Source organism: Taudactylus pleione, unplaced genomic scaffold (assembly GCF_031769625.1).
Source record: "Taudactylus pleione unplaced genomic scaffold, aTauple2 ptg000393l, whole genome shotgun sequence".
Taxonomy (NCBI): Eukaryota; Metazoa; Chordata; class Amphibia; order Anura; family Myobatrachidae; genus Taudactylus; species Taudactylus pleione.
Window position 1 is genome coordinate 7,610,020 of NW_028284794.1, and position 17,568 is coordinate 7,627,587.

The 17,568-nt window shown below is 40.7% G+C and overlaps 1 protein-coding gene across 2 annotated transcripts in view; it reads left to right on the forward strand.

Annotated features, from left to right (window-relative positions):
- LOC148507441 (NXPE family member 3-like) overlaps window positions 1-17,568 on the forward strand; it is a 129,920-nt gene that overhangs the window by 55,604 nt on the left and 56,748 nt on the right. For both annotated transcript variants that reach the window (XM_088446035.1, XM_088446037.1), the window contains exons 3-4: window positions 7,334-7,554; window positions 16,711-16,781. In XM_088446035.1, coding sequence (XP_088302161.1) covers window positions 7,334-7,554; window positions 16,711-16,781 — 292 coding nt within the window. The remainder of the gene's footprint in view (window positions 1-7,333; window positions 7,555-16,710; window positions 16,782-17,568) is intronic.

Genomic DNA, 17,568 nt, shown 5'->3' on the forward strand with positions numbered 1-17,568 from the left:
ATGAATTAGGATGTTGACGATGATGCAGGTATTGATGTTGGAGATCAAAGGCTCTTGGATCCCACAGAGAGGTAGCAGGTAGGTGACACTGGACTTGTTATGTTTTGAGTTTTGAAACTTGGCGACATACATTTTGATATTTGATGAATGCGCTCCAAGTGACGTAACAAGGACAAGGTTCCTAGGTGGTTTAGGTCCCTCCCTCTACTCACTCTTGCTTTGCAATGGTTACATATGGCTTAACAACTGTTGTCGAGATTGGGGTGGAAATAATTCCACACGTGAGAAGTGGATTTTTTTGTCTTTTGCCCCGGCTTTGGCTTTTTCAATACATGGGCAACAGCTGTTGCCTTACTTACACAAAGGACATCCTCGGCATTAACATCCTTATCACCAACATCTTCATCAACAACATCCTCATCATCCTTAGCAACTTGAAACTACCAAAATATCCTCCTCCTCCGTGTGCAAATCCACAAAAGCATCCTCACTGACTACGTCTGCAAGAAGTTGACTGCCTTTCCCCACATTTACAGAGGGCACAGAAATGTTGGAGCTTGGAGGATCCTCCAGTACACTAGTATTTAGGTCTGGCTCACACATGGCAACCGCAGACACACTTGCACTCTCCTTGGGGATTTGTGATTTTGATTTCTCAGGGCACACATTTGTTTTTTCCGAAGGGCTATCAGAATCAGCAGTCTTCCTAAAGAAAGGCCAAGGCCTTATTCTTTCCTTGCCACTTCGTGTAGTGAAGGGCATATTGCCAATTTTTAGTTTATCTAAAGGCAAATTTCCTTTCAATTTTTTTTCTTAACTTCAGTACAAGTAGCTTTACCATATCGATGGTGTGACTTAAGCACTGGGGCATGGGCTTTCATAGAGGACGAGGAAGTTGACGGTCTTGCACTGCTGCCGGCAGATACAACATGTGGTTCTTGATCTCCTGTTATGTGACAGCCTCCATATTTTCTGCGGTCTTCAGGCAGTGTCACAAGCACTAATAGTGAAGCCAAGGTGCCGTTATAAATTTCACACACGTGCAGTCATGCACACACACAAAAATATTAGACAAAGAAAATAAAATTAATTTCAATTTTTTTTATGCTCAAGAACATGGGCCTAGAGAAGTGATTGATCATGACTGGAGTGGGGCAGCACTAGGTTGCAACTTGCATTGCTGGCTGGATCTTGTGCGGTACTGCGGTTAAGCCTAACACACACGCGCACACACACAGAAAAATATAAAAGATTTTTTTTTTTACTATATATTTTTTTTTTTTTTTTTTTTTTTTTTTTAGTCCAGGACTTGGGCCCAGATGGACACAGCACCAGCCCAGATGTATCTGCAGTTCTGCACCAGCCCAGATGGACACAGCAGACATGAAAAACACCAGCCCAGGACACAGCAGACAGCACAGATAGCCCAGATGGATCAGCAACAGCCCAGATGGACACAGCAGACAGCACAGTTACAGCTGTCATAGGCACCAGCCCAGAATGGATCAGCAGTCACCAGCCCAGGACACAGCAGACAGCACCAGCACAAGCACCTCTCCCAGCCCTACACTCCCCACCCTCCCTGTCCAGTCTCCACAGCCGGAGTGAAATGGTCCCCATCGCATGGTCCCTTATATACTGCATTGATCATAGAGACGAAAGCTCGCAAACCGCAAGATTTCAGACTCTATCGTTTTTCCTCGGTTTCGAGATCCGAGTCAGGTGGGAAACTCCGAGCCTGCTTGGATCCGACTCGGTTCTGCTAAATTCTGGTGGGTTCGGATCTCTAGAAACCGAACCCACTCATCTCTAATAATAGTAACTTTTCACCAGTTCTAAACAAAATTCAATTCCAATTATCATGCTGGAAGGACCTTAAACTTTCACTGTTAAATTTTAAACTTCAAATTTGCCACTACATCCAATCCTTAGATGCTCCCCTAGCTACTTCTTAGCCCTTGACAGCGGCATCCTGATGGTGGGTATATTACCCTCCCCCCTAACCCTCCCTTCTGGTAGCCTAACCTTGACCCTCCCCACCCCGCACCCTAACCATCACTGTTAGTTCCTGAACCTAATTCCCCCTCCATCATGCATTCACCTAGCGGGAGTGCCTAAACCTAACCCCCCCAGTGGTGCCTGACCCTAACCCTCCTCCCTAGGGGTGCCTAACCCTATCCTCCCCCAAAAAACCTAATGCTAACCCCGCTAACTGTCCTAACCCGCACCCCCCACAGCTAAGAGGACGGATGCCCCAGACTTACCTCGTTCGGGGATCTGTCCGTCTGCTTTCCGGTGTCAGGATTAAGATAGGCGTCGGCATTTCAATACCTATCTTAACTCCCTTGTTGGTATATCAGTGTCGGCATTCAGACCAGTGTCCGCGAGGCTGGCGGTCAGCTGACTACATCCACATGATGTAACCAAATGCAGAAGAATATTTGGAAGGTGTTTAAACTTACTGATTGGTTTCTATGAAAGCAGATTGTTTGATTGATCCCCCTTTCCACAACTCTAACTGACTTTGAGTAACTTTTATTGAAATCTTTTGAGCTGTGATGATATGTATCCTGTTTATTATTATGCTACCCCATTTCCCACCTTCACCTATCCTATATATAATTTCAGTTATGACATGGGTGTCTTTTGTGAAAGGTGTTATTTTCACATAATTATCTTGGTAGCATGGTTTAAGTTTTATACAGTAGTTTAGCAATTATGAATGCCATTATGTGGTGAATCAATAGTTTCTAACTATTCAAACCTATATATTAATATATTTTCTTTTATTTCTCTTTAACTGTTTGTATTGCTATACATATTTTTTTTTCTAATTGTACAAAAAAAGAAAAAAGGCCAGCACTGATTATTTCAGACTATTAGCAGATGTTATTTTTATACATTTTCAAGATTTTGTAAAATGTGCTTTTTCTGCTACATACAATTTGTGAACTTTGTCTATCTGTTCAATAAACAGTTCTGAAAAAAAAAATAAAGTTCTGGGATATGCTAATAATGAGGTAGTCAGTGTATGAAGTACAGGGGTATGATAATAATGAGGTGGTTGGTGTATAAAGTACAGGGGTACGCTAATAATGAGGTGGTTGGTGTATAAAGTTATGGGATATGCTAATAATGAGGTGGTTGGTGTATAAAGTACAGGGGTATGCTAATAATGAGGTGGTTGGTGTATAAAGTACAGGGGTATGCTAATAATGAGGTAGTTGGTGTAAAAAGTACAGTAGTATGCATATAATGAGGTAGTCAGTTTATAAAGTACAGCGATATGCTTATAATGAGGTGGTTGGTGTATAAAGTACAGTAGCATGCTTATAATGAGGTGGTTGGTGTATAAAGTACAGTAGTATGCTTATAATGAGGTAGTCAGTTTATAAAGTACAGCGATATGCTTATAATGAGGTGGTTGGTGTATAAAGTACAGTAATATGCTTATAATGATGTAGTCAGTGTATAAAGTACAGGGGTTTGCAGATAATGAGGTGGGTGGATAATGTACAGGGGTATGCTAATATTAAGCTAGTTGGTATATAATATACAGGGGTACGCTAATAATGAGGTGGATGGTGTATAATTTACAGGGATACGCTAATAATGAGGTAGTCAGTGTATAAAGTACAGGGGTTTGCGAATAATGAGGTGGGTGGTGTATAATGTACAGGGGTGTGCTAATATTGAGGTAGTTGGTATATAATATACAGGGGTGCGCTAATATTGAGGTAGTTGGTATATAATATACAGAGGTGTGCTAATATTGAGGTAGTTGGTATTTAATATACAGGGGTATGCTAATAATTAGGTGGATGGTGTATAAAGTACAGGGGTATGCTAATAATGAGGTGGTTGGTGTATAAAGTACAGGTGTATGCTAATAATGAGGTGGTTTGTGTATAAAGTACAGGGGTATGCTAATAATGAGGTGGTTTGTGTATAAAGTACAGGGGTATGCTTATAATAAGGTGGTTGGTGTATAAAGTACAGGGGTATGCTAATAATGAGGTAGTTGGTATATAATATACAGGGGTATGCTAATAATGAGGTGGTTGGTGTATAAAGTACAGGGGTAAGCTAATAATGAGCTGGTTGGTATATAATATACAGGGGTATGCTTATAATGAGGTATTTGTTGTATAAAGCACAGGGATAAGCTAAGAATGAGGTAGTCGGTGTATAATGTACAGGAGTACTCTAATAATGAGGTGTTTGGTGTATAAAGTACAGTGGTATGCTTATTATGAGGTGTTTGATGTAGAAGGAACAGTTGCATGCTTATTTTTATGTGGCTGGTGTATAAAGAATAAGGGGGTGATGCTGTCTCTAGTAGTAGGCTTTGAGCTTCAGCAAAATGTAAATGATTTAATTGTCAATATTTCCCTTTTTGTTACTGTAACCCTAGTTTATGATTAAAGAAAAAACATTTAAATGTATACTTTTACATATATAGTACATTTCATAACATTCTGAGGTAATTTAAGTCTGTAATTGCTAAAATAAATAAGGTATACTGTATGTGTGTGGAGATGTCAAGGTACATTATATTCCTACTGTACATGTTTATGTATATGTTTAAGTAGTGTGCACTATACATGAAAGTGCCAGAAATGGCAGGTAGGAGCTGGAGTCAGGTGGCCCATGTTTAACATAAGTGGAGTGATACATGTAGGAGTGAATTGGTTCCTCTCAGGAAAAGTGGGTCCGGTTAGAGGGAGGTGATATAACAGCTGTTAGCAGCAGCTGACAGTTAGTCTGGACTTCCCCTCCTCGGGTGCAACCTCCCTGTGGCCTGGGCAGTGGAGCCGTAGTGGGCTGCTGGGCACAGGGGGGTGGAACTGGAGAGGAGGCATCAGCGGCGGCAGTCAAGCTTACCGCTGACAGGAGGGTGAAGGTCCCAGCAGTGGAGCTGCAGGGTGGTCCCGCCGGCATAGCTGCGAAGAGGGACTGATGGCAGCCGGAGGCTGTAAGTGTGGCGGAGTTGTGACATACCCCTGCTGTTGAGAGGCTGTGGTCCCAAAGAGGGGCATGTCTGCAAGCGTGGATGTGGAGCAGCAGTGGTTGCATCAAGGTCATCTGCCACCTCAGAACAGCTATGGAGCTGGGTTGGTGGAGAGGGGACACACTGGGCTATGTGAGGAGACAGAGAACAGGAGAGAGGGAGAGTCCACTGGAGGTTTGTGATAAGCTGACAGGGATCAGCAGCGGAGCAGTGCAGCATCAGTGAAGCCATATGTAGCAGCAGAGGAGGGGCTTGGCAGCATGCCATAAGCATACAAGATGTTGCAGTATATGGGCTAATCCCAGCAGTGGCTGCCTGGTTAAAGACTACAATTCAGAAGTGATAGCAGTTATAAGTATGAGAGCCCTTTACCAAGCATACAAGCAGAAGCCATTCAGAGCAGGGGAGTGGCAGTGTCAGCTGGTTACAGCTCAGGAGCAGCAGGTAGCCCACAAGTATTACAGCAGGACTGCTCATTGGCCAGCACAAAGATGAGAGCCCTGGTGGTCATAAGGGGGGCGGAATTCTCAAGGGAGTAAAGTAGTTGCTTGGGGTGCACCTGTGTTATGACACATTGGTAGTGGCAGCAGTGCCCACCAGTGGTCAGATTGCACTGCATTCTGCCACAGCAGGATAACTAAGTGTTAACCCACCGCATATACAGCACTGCTATTTACACTGATTTATAGGGCAATATTTGTCCTATGGGAACCTTTCCATTTTATGTCATCCTACAAATTGGAAATATAGACGTGTAACACATTGAAGCTGGAAGCCAATAGTTAGTACTAAGAATGGACAATAACTATTGCATGTGGTGAAAACATTTGTAACCAACATTTATTTAGTTTTCTTTGTGTATCACCTATTAAATAACAGGATATAGCACCGGCCAGGATTCTGCAGACTTTGAACTATAGATGGTGTTTGCAGCACCAGCTTGATAAATCCAGCCAGGGCTAAGGAAAAATATACTGTGTGTATAGATAGATAGATAGATAGATAGATAGATAGATAGATAGATAGATAGATAGATAGATAGATAGATAGATAGATAGATATAATTCAGTCATCGTATTTTTAGTATTCAATAACATTTTATGTGATGCCAGTAGAAAGGATGTGTATGAAGATACATACAGGTATACACATAAGTTGGACTGCATACCGTATAAGACTAGAGTGTTATTAATAGGTATAGGCATAGGCAAACACAGGGGGGTTTCCATCTGCCTGGAAACCCCCCCTTCCCAGCCCACACCATTACCACAATAGAAAGTAATATAATAGAATTTTACTAGTGCTGCATGTTCTTGGAATGGTGCCCACATTTAAAATAAAAACATTCAGCTCAGGCAAGATGAAACTACTGCCACACCTAATGGCTTACTGTGATCGCTGGTCCTGTATATGCTGGAATTATGATACACAATACACTTTGTATGACACATATTAAAGCTGGTTAACTGCTAATTCTACCCTCCTCATGGACAGGCCACACTCACTCTAAAATCGAGCATTTGGAAACCCCCCTCAAAAAATCCTGCATTTGCCACTGATAGGAGTTACCATTAAGGTAACATATAGAAAATAAATATACATGTAATGTATGGCATACATATGAAATACGTTTAACAGGAATGTGCCCACAATGTCTTTGAATAACAGCTTTTCCAGAGATAGGTGCAGTAATTATTTATACTGGTATGATTACTTATGTAATGACATGTAATGTTATGTTATGTACTATGTTATGTACTATGTTATGTACTATGTTCTATGAACCTATGTATTTTCTATAAATATAGCAGGTGATGTAATGTTATGTTCATGGTAAGGAATGTACATAATACTTATCCTACAACTTCATAAACTTAAGCATTTACAACTGTACCATATGTTGTTGTGACTTATTATTATGGTGCTAAAATGTCGGTAAGCCTAACCTTCTGTAATTAGGAGAATAAGAATAACACGAGTATATAAACTAATCCCCAATTTGGGTTTTCCCAAGTAGGCCCACACTATATACTTATACCAGGGTGGAGGCACTGTTAACATTATATGTACCACGTAGTGGATAGATGGAGGAGCACATTAGACCACCTAGTGAAATGGGAGTTAGTAATCTGGTATCCCTATAGTGGCAAAAGGGGGGTTACATAACAGTAGATATAGTACCAATGAAAGCTTCATTGCGATAGGGGTGAAATTGGTGCCACCACCTTCTGCCGCAGGCAGTAGAATTGCTTTGTAAACTTTAGATATAGTATATATATATATATATATATATATATATATGTGTGTGTTCTGTCTTTCCAGCTCTATTTTTATGGATATTTCCAATTTAATGGAAGCAGTGAAAGGATGGAGTGTAACTTGGAATTGACGGGAAAGGACGTGTGCAAGTACAGGGACTCCGCCTCTGGCGACACGTGGCAGTGTGTGCGACCACGGATGCTGCCGTGTGACTCTCGGCTTTATCACTCCATGGGGGGATACCGCAAAGTGACTGACCAACTGGAGGACTCTCTGCTGAGTGGGTGAGCAATACTGACTGTTAGGGAATCTGTCATTGTTACAACTTCAACAGGCATGTGCAACAATCAATCATTAAATAAGATTGATTCATGGATGGAATATTCTAATAAGCGCTCCCCAATCTGTATTATATCAGGTGTTATAGCAGGGCCGAAACTAGGATTTTTGTCACTCGGGCAAGACAGTAATTTGGCGCCCCAACCGTCCATCATAAGATGGCCTTTTCTGACATAAATTTAATATCCATTAGAGATGTGCGCCTACCCCCATGTTTTGGTTTTGGGTTTGGATCTGGATCTCCCCTGGTTTTGGATATGAATTGGTTTTGCCAAAACCTCACCTCCATGTTTTGTTTTTTGGTTTTGGTTTTGAATCTGGATTTTTTCTTAAAAAATCATAAAAACAGCTAAAATCAAATAAAAATTTGCATTTTTTTGTTCCTACAGTTTTATTAACCTCAATAACATTTATTTCCACTCGTTTCCAGTCAATTTGGACCACCTCGCAGCTCACAAAAATGATTTTTTTCATCTAGTTTAGGCCCAAAATTTGCACCAAGATAGCAGGCTGACAGTAGCAGTGGGCAGCACAAACACATGGCAGTTCAACTTCAAACATGGCACATCAGGGAACACTTGTATTATTCAAGAGAGGCATAAGGGAGTTGGAGTATCTATGTAGTTGAAGGCAGGGCAGGAACAGGGAGGATTGATTGGTAGTCAATTTAATTAAATTTTTTGATTCTGAAGAAAATTTATGAAGGAGGAGGGGAGGAGGCATTTACAAAAAAAAATGTGATACATTCACATCAGTCCTTGCCATAGAAGAAAACTTGAGCATGGCTGCTGCTGCTGCTGGGAGTTGATTTTCTCATCCTAGAAGGGGATCAGGTAGAGTGCTTTCCAAAAACAAATAAACAATTGACTTATATAATCCTTTGCAAACCTTCTAAAGGCATTTACCAACCTGTACAGGGACATAAAAAAACATAGTTAGTTAGTGGCCTAAAAGTGCCACTTAACCAGCACAGATATGTGGACAAGCATAAGATCTATGATTTAAGGCAGGGGTAGCCAACCCTGGTCCTCGAGAGCTACCAACAGTGCATGTTTTCCAGGTCTCCTCATAGAATCACAACTATAATAATGAACTCCACCTGTGGATCTTTCTAAATGTTTTGGTAGGTAATAAATACACCTGTACACCAGCTAGGTCATCTGGAAAATGTGAGCTGTCAAGGACCGAGGTTGGCTACCCCTGTTTTAAGGCCTTACTTTGTGTCTTTCTTGAGAATCCTGCACCTGCTTCTGCAACTAGGAGTGGATTTTCATCCTAGAAGGGGAACATGAAGAGTGCTTTCCAAAAAACAATTGAAAAATAATCTTTTGCAACCATTCTGTTCTGTAAAGGAATTTCCCAACCTGTACAGGGACATTAAAAAAAAGTTAGTTAGTGGCCTTCAAATTGCTGTTGTTCCCACTGTCCACTTAACCATATTACTTAGATATGTAAACAAGCAGAACAGAACATTAAATGCAACATTTCAGTTTAAGGTTTAAGTTTTACATTGTGTCTGGAGATCATTTAGAAAGCAGAAAAAGAGCTCCACCAAAAGTGGAAGATGACTAAACTCACACACAAAGGTTTAATAGAAATAGATAAAACACTAGATCAGATGTTTACCCTAGAGGATCTGTCTGATTCATCATGGTGCCCCCAAGACCAAGATTGTGCAAATTTGGCTAAATATAAGAGTGTGGATGTGAATTTGTCTCATGGGGAAAACCCAACCCTCAGATGAGATGGATCTCAGTCAGTGGGCAACATTGAAATCACCATTAAAAAGTTACAACGGAAGACTACAGTGTGGATAATCTTTATTCATAGTCAGGAGAGGCCTCAGAGAACATGAAAAAAGATGCTCTAGGTGCTGAACTTCAAGGGATTTCTCCATCATGTTCTGCAGTGTGGAAAGGTTTCATTCACATGTTTTCTATAAAGCAGATAAAAGTTACAGCCTTCAAAGTGTCTGGCTATAACACCCACCTTTGCCAGGAATTACCAAAGATTATCACAAGCAAAGGATTCATCTGTCCGGAATCTGTCTAGGAATTCATGGATCGTATCTGGCCTGAATGCACTAAGACATCCAGTGATTCTGTGTTCTGTAGATGACTTTATTCCTACCTGAATTGCAAACTGAAATACAGAATAGTGAGCACAGACAACATGGAGGCCTTTGTTATTCTGCTGCTTGCATGCCAACCAATACCTCCCAGACTCCACCCACTGGGGGGACCAGGTCTTGATAATGACCATCCCCATCTGTTGCTAGTCCTTCTTCTTCCAAACCATCCATCCTGAACTTTCTGTCCAAAAAAGGTGAGCAGGGTACAGAAAGAGGAGCTAGATGTCCCCAATAACATTTTTTTTCATCTATAATAGATAATGTGGAGAGAGAAGAGCTTCAGATGTTGGAATGAACAGGGGCTCCGACCTATATGTCTTCCCTCCAGAGTATTCCTCAGGAAGTGTCTATGCCTGAGCTGATAGGTAGTCTCTGTCTGTTGGTAAACACCCTTCAGAAGATGGCAACCCAAAATAACAGCAACTATAATAAATAATGTGTCCATTGATAAACAGCCTGATCCCTTAACAGCAACATACCCCATATGGCCAACTCATAACATAACACCCAGTCTGCAACCTCCTCTTCCTTATGACACTAAACCAGTCACCATGGTTGATCAATCAGCCATGTGTGGTCCACCCAATTTTTGTCCGTCTACATTCTAACATCATAATAACACACTATAACACACTAGACTTATAATCTTTGCTTTTGTTTACATTTTTGAATAGAACAATTTTAGAATTTAGGATGTCCACTCTATATAGGTTTGTAAATAAATATATGCTTTAGTTGTTTAGAGCATAAAACTTTATAAGCTGTTAGGATAACATTTTTGCTATGTTTAAGATTAAAAAAAAACAACTTTTTGTAACCCAATAACGTAAAAAAAGTTTTCATTGCAATATTCATGCAGCCCCTTGACAGACAGCAGCACAGCACCCCTGCGCAGCTACGCCGATGACAGGTGTGGTTAACACGCACACAAAAACTATTGTTTATTTTTTGGGCAGCAGCCCTATGACAGACAGTAGCACAGCACCCCTGTGCATCTACGCCGATGACAGTAACAGCCAGGTGTGGCTGACACCGTGACATGCACACAAATTTTTATTTTTTTTTATTTTTGGCCAGCAGTCCCTCGACAGACAGCAGCACAGCACCCCTGGGCACCTATGCCAATGACAGTTACAGCCAGGTGTGGCTAACACGCCACACAAATTTTTTTTTTTTTTTGTAACACTGGAGTGATCCCCTGAAAAGAGGTAACAGCCCCTTAACAGACAGCAGCACAGCTCCCTTGCACTGATGACAAGTGTGGCTAAAACTAATTTTTTTTTTTTTCACACTGGGGGTGGGTGAAGAGCACCCGTGAAGGACAGAGCACCCCCTGGACTACAGCCAGCCCCTATGGACAGGACAAGTACAACAGCCAGTCCCTGAGGACAGGACAATGACAGTCATCCAGCCCATATGGACATGACAACAGCCAGCCGGCCCCTCTATAGAAGACAACAGCCAGCCCTTATGTGCAACAGTAGCCAGCCCCTATGCACAGCGTCAGCGTGCAATTAACAATAACACAACAGCACAGCTCCCAGCTCCCTCCCTCTTCACTCTCCACAGCCGGAATGAAAAATGACAGCCAATCGCGGGACCTTTATAGAATCCAAAACCAGTGAGAATCTGACAGTGGGATGATGATGTCTTACCTCGTTTTCAGATCTGAGTCAGGCGGGAAAACCTGAGCCGACTCGTATCTGCCTTGGACCTTCGTAATTCGGGTGGATTCGGTTCTCAGGGAACCGAACCCGCTCTTCTCTAATATCTATCCCTTAAATATATTAGTTAAGGTTTCTTAAATAAATCCATCAAATGGCAAATTATTTTATTAAAATTACAAATATCGATAGAATAAACATATTACACATAATGCCACATATTGTAATGCCCTTTACACATAATGCCACATATTGTAATGCCCTTTACACATAATGCCACATATTGTAATGCCATTTACACATAATGCCCCCCCCCTGCAGCAGTGCCCCTATAGTAATGCCCCCTGTAGTGGTACCCCTTTAGTAATGCCCCCTGCAGCAGTGCTGTTATAGTAATGCCCCCTGCAGCAGTATCCCTATAGTAATACCCCCTGCAGCAGTACCCCTATAGCAATCAGTTTGTAATGCCTCACTTTTAAACAGCCCACTACTAGTTTCACTGTAATGTCTAAGTCTGGGACAGCGCCCACAGTGGCTAATAAATATTCTTTTCCAGGGTTCGAACCCGGGACCAGCACTGTTGCAAAGCGATCACCTAACCTCTAGCCCACAAGCCAGCTATATCAAGGACAGCACATAGCAGGCTCATCCTTGTGCACTCCTCCCAATAATTTCCTTAATAATAAAAAAATGTGTCTTCCTTTCAAAATATTATACTAGTACATATATACACAGTACCCCACCATTAGAGAATAATTCATCACATCTCATTGATAGCTGTGCATGCATCTCATTAATCTACAATATTGGTTATACCGTCATAACAACACGGCAACTACACTATTGTACAGTTATGTATAGTATATGTACTGATTTGCATCCCGTTCTAAGAGCTTATGTGATATTAAAAAGATTGGTTGTGTGAACATGCAAATACACTGCGTGAATGTGATAGTCATCCAATTTAATGATATGGTATTCAGTACAAATTACACAATGGAGCACTCGCCACCCAGCGGTTAAGCGCTGTATTACATGCTGTAGCATATCTTTCATTGAAGAATACCATGGTACACCAAAGTCCAGCCATCACGTAACATTCCATGGCATGACACAGAAGCCTGAATGGCACACTATGAGCAACAAACTAGCTGGCTCCATCTGTATAGCGGTTATTTGTCAGCATCACACTAGTACAAGTATTCTGGATTTCCATTAAAGTTATTCTATAAGTCGGTCAAAGCTAGATATTGCACACTTGCAGAATTGTTATTTTTCATATACATATGCTACATTTAAACTTTTGTTTCTAAAACAGACTGATACTAAAGAAACAACACAAATTGTATCTAATTGGAGCATACAGCTGGTGCTCCTCTTACATAATTTTTGATGAGACCGTGGATGGTTTTTTCAAGATTTTTATATTTTATCTGTGTTTGTTTCCAAGAGCAATTATACCTGCAGAGCTTATATATATTGAGAAGATCATTTATTGTCAATTTTGCCATTTATGTCATTTGGTACTTACTTATTTATTCACATCTAGGATAATAAATTGTTTTTACAATTACCCCACATTGTTGTGTGTCTCTCAGGGTCCGGGATAGACATTGTGGCGCTATCCTTTACTATTTTTCTGAATTCAGACTTAGGGTTTTGGAGGACCCCTAGGAAAGCTATATATTGTAACAAATTGTCAAAGAGAACCCGCACCAGGTAAAGTATTGATAAATCTATGACGGGTGGTATTTTAAGCTAGTCATGCCATTCAGAATTATGCCAACATGTGCTTGCTCCAAATTATCAGGTGCTACCCATTGATTCAAAAATGGACATATATAGATATTGGAAGAAAAATAGGAATCAACTACAAATTGAGTGCACTCAAACCCTCTTTTACAATTAAATTATAATCATTTTATTAGACATCTTTTAAAAAAAAATTTTTTTTTTTCAGTATTATAATTTTTTAAAACTTTTTATTTTTATTTTATATAGTATTACAATGAGCAATCGGGTATTGGTATATTATTTTAATGCCAGTATGTGGCTAATATATTTAATTAAGTAATTAACATCATTATGCCCATGAATAGGGCTTCTTGAGCGAAATATTAAAACCATAAAGAAGAAAAATACATAGAAAGATAGAAATTTATATGTGAAAGATTATATAGACATAATCAATAAATTGATTAAAAACAAGGTCGTGTGCTGTTCTTATTTGTAATTATGAGATGTATGGCTGTGTGCGATGTAGTCCTGTAGATAGTACAATTAATTAACACACGGAGTTTAGCTATATCATACACATAAATATTTATATCAGGACAATTTTCTTCAATGCGCATTGGCGATTGCCATGTGCTGTCCTGTTAAACATACTATGTATATGAATCTAGCTGTTGTGTGACTTAACTTGGAAATGACATCCGTTTATATATTGAAGAAAATTGTCCTGATATAAATATTTATGTGTATGATATAGCCAAACTCCATGTGTTAGCAGACGGCGTCTGAGTCACGCTGATGCCGGCACTGCACTAAGGAGAATTGCATGAAAGGAAACCCATGTGTTTGGTCTTACTAAACAGTGTATATTCACCTATGTGAGTGTACTTATTATTGGATAATATTACTCAGTGATGGTGCGGCTGTACAAGTGTCCCACGGAGAAACCCTATACAGTGCAGTAGGGAGTCTAGTAATACTGTTCTCAGTATTAGACTCACGCTGCAGAGACCAAATAATTACAACAAGGGTGTCAGTGATTGTGAAAGAAAAGGGCATTATTTATTGTAAGAATGTCAGATAAGACTAACGGGGATTAAGCAGAGCGGTATACCATTGCACTGTATACGGAGAAACTTAATGAATGACCATAATTAGTTTTAGGTGAATATTAATCTGTCACCAGTTGATTTAAGGCTAGTACGGCTTAGATCTACACTATTACATTAAAGGTCTGTGGTAAAGATCTCACGGCTCCAACACTGTAAAACACGGGGCAAAGCAAGCTTGACACAAGCTGTTCCTGAGATAGGAGCATTAACCCATTCAAACATATACATTCTCACATGGAGTATGAGTAAAGCTATAAATGATGTTGGGTTAATTAATGATAAATACATACTATATAAATAGCAGCTGTAACCTGCAGGAATACAAACAGCTTTTCTCCCTTACTGAACACGAGTAGTAACATTTGTTTCTATGCTAAATGTAACTATTGTTACAACATAATGTATGCAACATTGTAATCCTTCCAACGCATGTTAAGAAGATACTTTCCTGATGTTTGAACTGTATGCATAATATATAGATATCTTGAATTAATTATACTATCTACAGGACTACATCGCACACAGCCATACATCTCATAATTACAAATAAGGACAGCACACGACCTTGTTTTTAATCAATTTATTGATTATGTCTATATAATCTTTCACATATAAATTTCTATCTTTCACTCTATGTATTTTTCTTCTTTATGGTTTTAATATTTCGCTCAAGAAGCCCTATTCATGGGCATAATGATGTTAATTACTTAATTAAATATATTAGCCACATACTGGCATTAAAATAATATACCAATACCCGATTGCTCGTTGTAATACTATATAAAATAAAAATAAAAAGTTTTAAAAAATTATAATACTGAAAAAAAATTTTTTTTTTTAAAAGATGTCTAATAAAATGATTATAATTTAATTGTAAAAGAGGGTTTGAGTGCACTCAACCCCTAGGAAAGCTGCCTGCCACGATCTGGCTACAGAGAGGTGGGCACCCTAATATTTGTTTTCTATTAAACCTATGGAGAAAATAAATACCTACTCTGCATGCTCATAGATTTAGGACCGGATTCAGACCCACTTGCGAGCGGCTGTCCGCTCGCAAGTGGGTCGATGGTCTGCACTGAGCATGCGCACGATGGCGGGAGCTCCGTTGTGCGCATGCGCCAGACGCGACGAGCGAAGGACTTTCCTTCGTTCGTTGTGTCTGATCAAAGGGGGCGTGCTGTCAATGTTGATTGACAGCACGTCCCCTTTGGTGGGCATGCCGGGGGCGTGCCTCCCTGACGGGGGCGTTCCAAAGGGAACGCCTACCGTCAGAAGCCGGCCCACTGACATCACTAGTGATGTCAGTGGGAGTGATTTTGGCTCTGATAGAGCCAAAATCACTCCGGGCCTTGCGGTTGAAAACCTCAACCGCAGGCTCCGGCTCGCAGTTTTGATGGTCGCGATGGTCAAGATCATCGCGGCCATCAAACTGCACGCTCGTATAGGCTGTGGGTGGTGACCCACAGCTATACGAGCATCCAGGAGGACGCTCCATAATTATGGAGGGCGGCCCTCATTCAGAGCGTGCGCTCTGCTCAGAGCGTACGGCTCTGAATGAGGGCCTTAGTCTCTGCAAGTTTTCTTTATCTTCCTTTATTTTGTATTATCTTAATCATCTATTGATGGGGACAATCAATCCATTTATTTCAATGATGGTAGCAGGTTGCCAGATCAGAAATGGAAAGGTAGAGTATGGTTGTCCTTCCTTGTTATGCCAAGCTGGGTCCCAATAAAAAAATAAAAAAGATATGATGGAAACTCTGAGGTTAAAACTAAGAGACTTCCAGTAGTGGAACAGCTGTCTCTGAACATTTGCTCTGGGTGGTCATCTTGCAGACTATAGACAAGGCAGGTGCCCCAGAGGGGATGTAGTTAACTTACCGGAATCCAGAATGCCGGCCATCGGAATACAGACTATGGACTAGAGATAGGCATCTAAATACCAACTCCTATCTATAGTCACATGCCAAAATCCAAAAAGCCACCATGCCTAACGAAGGTAAGCGGGGGGGGGGTTAGGCTAGGGGAAGGGGTGGATAGGCACCACTGGGGGGAGGTTAGGGTTAGGCGCCCCCCGAGAGGGTTAGGTTTACGGTGCCGGAAGTGAGGTTAGGGTTAGGCACCAGTAAGGGAGGGTTAGGATGAAGGAGGGGAGGGTTAAAGTACTTACCAGTCCCAGTTGGAATGTAGAGTGTTCGGATCCGGCATCAGTATTTCATCCGGCGGCTATTCAGCCACCGGCATTACATACCGATTCCACCAGAGAGACCTCAGACAGGGCAGTCATTTTGTCTTGAGGCCCAGATGTTAATGCGGTGGATTTGTCCACAAGCTCATAGAAAATGAACAAAGTCACCTTGTCTGGATAAGCTACAAGATGGTTGAATGTAGGGAAATAACTGGTAGGTTTGGGGCATCAATTAAAATATTAATTTTAGGCCTGTTCTTGTCATTCCTCAGATCTGTTACTGACAAGATTATCACTAGCACGGTTTCAGAAATCCACGTTATTGCAGATAATAGCTCAATGGGTAAGTGCAATAGACTTATTTACACTTTATAATGTCTCATCCTTTTTCTTACATGTCTGACATAAGATAAAAACTTCTTATATTTATATTAGTTTTCTCAATCTTCAAACTTTAAATATTGATAATTCCATCCTTTATTCTGAATGTAAAATTTGGAGTGGTGGATATTTTTGGCTAGGATATATTGTATAGGACAAGGGGGGATTTAACAAACCTTCTAAAGAACACACGTGAAGTTATTGCTCTTAGCAACCAATCAGCTTCTAGCTATCATTTATCTGGTACACGCTATAATGATTATAGCTAAAAGCTGATTGGTTGCCATGGTCAATGCCTCCGCTTGTCTTCTTTAGAAGATTGATACATCTGCCCTTTGAGTTATCAGAATATAATCGCCTGTCATGAATCAGCGTCAAAAGGGGCACATTCACTAGGCGACAATTAAAAGAATGAATGAAAATGATATTGTTATTGTTCAGTTGTTCATTGTACTGTGCAGTGTCTACACTGAGCGATACATTGTTCAGTGTAGGCACCCACCATCATCTGACCAGCATGATCGGGCGATGATTGATGTTAACGATTGATGACGATGTCGTTATTGTTCAATCGCTCTGTTTAATCGGGTAGTGGATGTGCCCCTTTAGCTTCCCATACAGATTGAAACACCTCAGAGACGTTTCCTTGTAATTGCCTGCTGCACCTGTGCCAATGGCTATTCACCACTCCCTATTTAATCAAGCCCCTGGATTTAACCAATTGCATGAACAACATGGTCCTTCCCAGG